The sequence below is a fragment of the Bombina bombina genome, chromosome 1 (genome assembly GCF_027579735.1).
Source record: "Bombina bombina isolate aBomBom1 chromosome 1, aBomBom1.pri, whole genome shotgun sequence".
NCBI classification, from domain to species: Eukaryota; Metazoa; Chordata; class Amphibia; order Anura; family Bombinatoridae; genus Bombina; species Bombina bombina.
The window spans coordinates 1,372,686,802-1,372,691,069 of NC_069499.1; the positions used below are offsets into that span (position 1 = coordinate 1,372,686,802).

At 34.8% G+C, this 4,268-nt stretch overlaps 1 protein-coding gene across 1 annotated transcript; it reads left to right on the plus strand.

The window, feature by feature from the left end:
• LOC128650443 (protein S100-G) lies at positions 1-4,003 on the plus strand. The gene is made up of 3 exons (XM_053704390.1): positions 1-131; positions 3,385-3,528; positions 3,777-4,003. The coding sequence occupies exons 2-3, from the start codon at positions 3,391-3,393 to the stop codon at positions 3,921-3,923; spliced, it is 285 nt and encodes a 94-aa protein (XP_053560365.1). The 5' UTR covers positions 1-131; positions 3,385-3,390; the 3' UTR covers positions 3,924-4,003.
• The last annotated feature ends 265 nt before the right edge of the window (positions 4,004-4,268 follow it).

A 4,268-nucleotide genomic window follows, 5' to 3' on the forward strand; every position in this document is an offset into this window, starting at 1 on the left:
ATCCGGGGATACAGAAGGGAGGAGAGGGGCAGGGTCTAGTTGGCTATATATATATTGCTCATCTTCTCCTGAGCCCAGCACAGCTGTCTGTACCCTCTTTGTGATATTTGCTGTTGTGTCTGACTAACCAGGTAAGTAAAAGCTCTGGGACAGGAGACTCTGCATTGCAATGTGTAACTTGTTTATAGACAGGCAAAAGAATTAGAATATTCTGCAGAGAAATTGCGTTTTTCTAAACTTTACATATTTTAAATAAATAAGTTTTTTTCTTTTTACTTCTAGCTTTTTCTAAAGACCCTTTATGTAAAAGTAAACTTAATCTAGTAATGCAACTGTCATTTCTTACAATCTGCTGCTAGAGTATGTAGTTTTATAGTCTTAAATAGTTTTGACCACACTAGTGGAACTGTTTGCATCCTCCCTCCTACTGACCCATGTGAATTTGTCTGGGATAGAGCCACGCTCCTGCTAAGTGCTATACACAGTATACAAATGGTTTGTGATGCTATACAGGAAGTGTTGCTGCTTGCCAAGCACTGATAAAATAAATCAGCTGCCAGGGAGTATGGCACATTCACTAGCCTGTATATTTATTTGGCACATTCACTAGCCTGTATATTTGGCACATTCACTAGCCTGTATATTTGGCACATTCACTAGCCTGTATATTTATTTGGCACATTCACTAGCCTGTATATTTATTTGGCACACTCACTAGCCTGTATATTTATTTGGCACACTCACTAGCCTGTATGTATAGTTGGCACAGTCACTAAGAATTGAACAGGATTTTTCATTTCTGTGAACTCCTATGTAGATCACTAAATATACAGCTGTTTTTTTCAGTTGTAAAAAGGCTGCATAAGACAGCGCTGTAAGTGCAGAGAATAGAGCATCCCTTTCAGTCTGAGTCTAGGGTTGTGACTGTCACAAACTATCGTAACTTTTTGACATCAGGACATTCACTAAGTTAATTTAATGCATATGGGTTGCTACCTAGCTTGTTACAGTAGGGACTGCTGATTGTCTTTTTGTAAGAGATCCGTTATTGGTGCAATATCAGTCAGGCTAGTTGTTGCTCTGCTCAGCTAAAACTTGTTAAACTGCCAGCAGCACTGCTCACAAGCCAGCTGGAGCCTGAATTTATAATTTAATAAGGTGAATATAACTTGCACAAGAATGGCCACACCCAGTTTTACCTCTAATATCATTTATCTTTTGAATTTTAAGTTTGTTGTAGCTAAATCTCAAGCAGCCTATGGAAATCTTACATATTCGCTCTGCAGGTTCTACACTATTGTACCTAAAGTTTAGCCTATAGCAGCTCAGTCTCTTGCTGTAGATCAATTCCAACATTTCCATACTTCCCTACCTATAGCTCAGGTGTATTTAGTAGTAATCTCAATATTGCCACACCTACCCCTCACACAAAACCCTTGTTATGCTGGCAGTACCACACCTATACATCTGACATAGCTCTCCAGCAGCAGTTAGATCTTTCACAACCATTCATGCATAAATGGTCATTATTACCCTACCTCACCTACTTGTATGCAGCTTCAGTAAACTCATTCCTTTTGCTGTATTAGTACTTTTACTTTATTGTAGGGCTGCAACTATTTTTTTCATAATTGATTAAGCGGCCGACTATTTTTTTTTTTTTTTTTTTCAATTAATCGGATAAAAAATAAAAATATTTGTTTTCCTATATTTAAAATAAAATCCACATACTGAGAGTTATATTTATAAACTTCCAACTAAAACTTTACATTAAAACTGTTGGTCCAATTTTTTTTTTTAAGCAGCAGAACAAATGTTTATAATTAAGCAAAACAAGAGGTAGAGGTAGACTACCACTGTTTATAACATTCTGTTCACTCTTTCAGACACTTTGCATTGAAATGCAAAAATATCAACATCTCCTCATGCTCCTGGCTGAGGCTGGCTTTGTTTTTTTAAAAAAAAAAAGCTATTTTGCCTGCAGCAGAGAAGAGGCACTCAGATGGTGTTGAGGTGCCTGAGATACAAAAATAGGGTTTTGCCAATTTCACCAAGGTGTGCTATTTATCTTTGTTAGTTCCTCCAATGCAAGGGAACTCTCAACAAAGTAAACCTGGACTTCATTTTAACATAAAACATATCTTGAATATCTATATGCAGCGGTAAATAACCATCTATAAGGTTAAGGGGGAAAAAAAATCTAGTCCACTCTTAAAATAGCAGATATATACTTAGAGGTTGAATTTGGTACATATTCCAATTAATTAAAAATAGAAAAGGGGGGGAAGGCAAAAGGGATAAATACTATATATCAGTAACAGGACACAGCCTTACACATTTATCTATAGAGTACATATATCAGGAATAGCAAGCGATGTGCTAAAAATTGTGCAAACAGGTAATAGTGACATCAATTCATATAACAAATGCCATCAATCTAGGGCTAGGTGTAAATAACAAGCTTGGCACTATCACATGCAAATCATTGTCCCTAATCACCTGGTTTTATATCCTCAATCTAAATGAGGACTCCTATTATTTTTGGGTTGCACATAAGCCAGGAGTAGTTGTAAACTTATACTGTCCATAAAATTTATTTTAGGCTAAGGGCATAACCATTAGACAATACCATGTGCAGGAGCTCATCTGAGTGAAGCAAATTGCAAACCAACTAATCGCTTATGAGATTCGTTGACAATTATTTTCATAATCGATTATGCAGATTAGTTGTTGCAGCTCTACTCTATTGCATTTTTGTATTCACACATTACAATACAGGTATTAGTATTACAGCTACTTGAATCATTAAAATATTACAAATGGTTATTTTGTTCATGATTCAGTTAGAACATGCAGTTTTAAGAGACTTTCCAAATTACATTCATTATCAAAATTGTGTACTTTTTTTTTTTTTTTTTTTTTTTTTAAAGCACCAGCTCCTACTGAGCATGTGCAAACATTCAGTGTATCAGAATACTAGTCTGATTCAATCTCTAAATATCGATTGATAGATACAGACATGAGTTAGATACAATCTCTAGATATATTTTAATAGATATATACTCTCTCATAATTACTATATTTACAGACAGTGAACCAAGCAGTATGTTATACCAGATGCATAGTGCCATAGGTTTGCCAACTCTGATGGGAATGTATATAATCTGTATCCTTTACATTTAGCCACCAATCAGCAAGCGCTGAAACAAAAATGGTCTGGCTCCTCTTCAAATAAAGATATCAAGAGAACAAATTAATTGATAATAGGAGTAAATTGGAAAGTTGCTTAATTGCATGCTCTATCTAAATCAAGAAAGAATAAAAAAAAAATTGGGTTTCATATCCCTTTAAGCACTAAGTTGTAGTAATATTCTTTTTCCATAGTGCATCATGGGTGAAAAATTGGAAGACTTAATGATCAGGCTCATTGGAACCTTTAAGAAATATGCTGGAAAAGATGGAGATGGCAATTTTCTGAACCAGGATGAGCTGTGTGAACTGGCTACAAAGGAATTCCCTACATTATGTGTAAGTATTGGTGAACATACACTGATGCAAAGACAGGAATGTAATGTATAGTTAGATTCAACATAACTGCAAATAAAAAAAAAAAAAAAAAAAAAAAAAAGCACAACGTATGAATAGAGATGTAGATTTAGCAGAATCATGCAGTCCCAGTAACTCACGGATTCTGATACATCAGATAAAGCACCTTACAACACTCTCTGAGATGGTGATCTGACCCTTATATTTAGATATATATTTTTTTTTTCCAGACTAGTGGAAAGAAAGATGAAATCCTGAAAGGGGTCATGGGCGAGATGGACATGGATGGGGACAAGAAAGTGTCCTTTAAAGAATTTATCATCTTCTTCGGGTTCCTCTCATTAGCACTGGAGGAGTATATGTGTAAAAAGAAATAATGGCTGTCGGGCATTAAGGGAAATGGGCATATTACAATATTTGTAACTAAAAGCTGTCAATAAAAATAAATTTAACTTTTGGTATGTCACTTTTTTTCTTATTTGCCACTTATGTATTTTTTGCTAAAAAAATGCTTCAAATGTATTGTACTGCTAAATTTAATGATTCAATAGAAATGTGCATTATAGATTTGTAACTCTCATGGATCTTGGGATGATCGTCAAATATAAATAATACATTTAGAAGAGGAAAAAAAAAATCTCTCCACAAACGAAAATACAAAAAGTGTTTGTAGTAGCCACAGATGAAAAAGAGGGTATAGTATATTGTTTAAAGGTAAACAT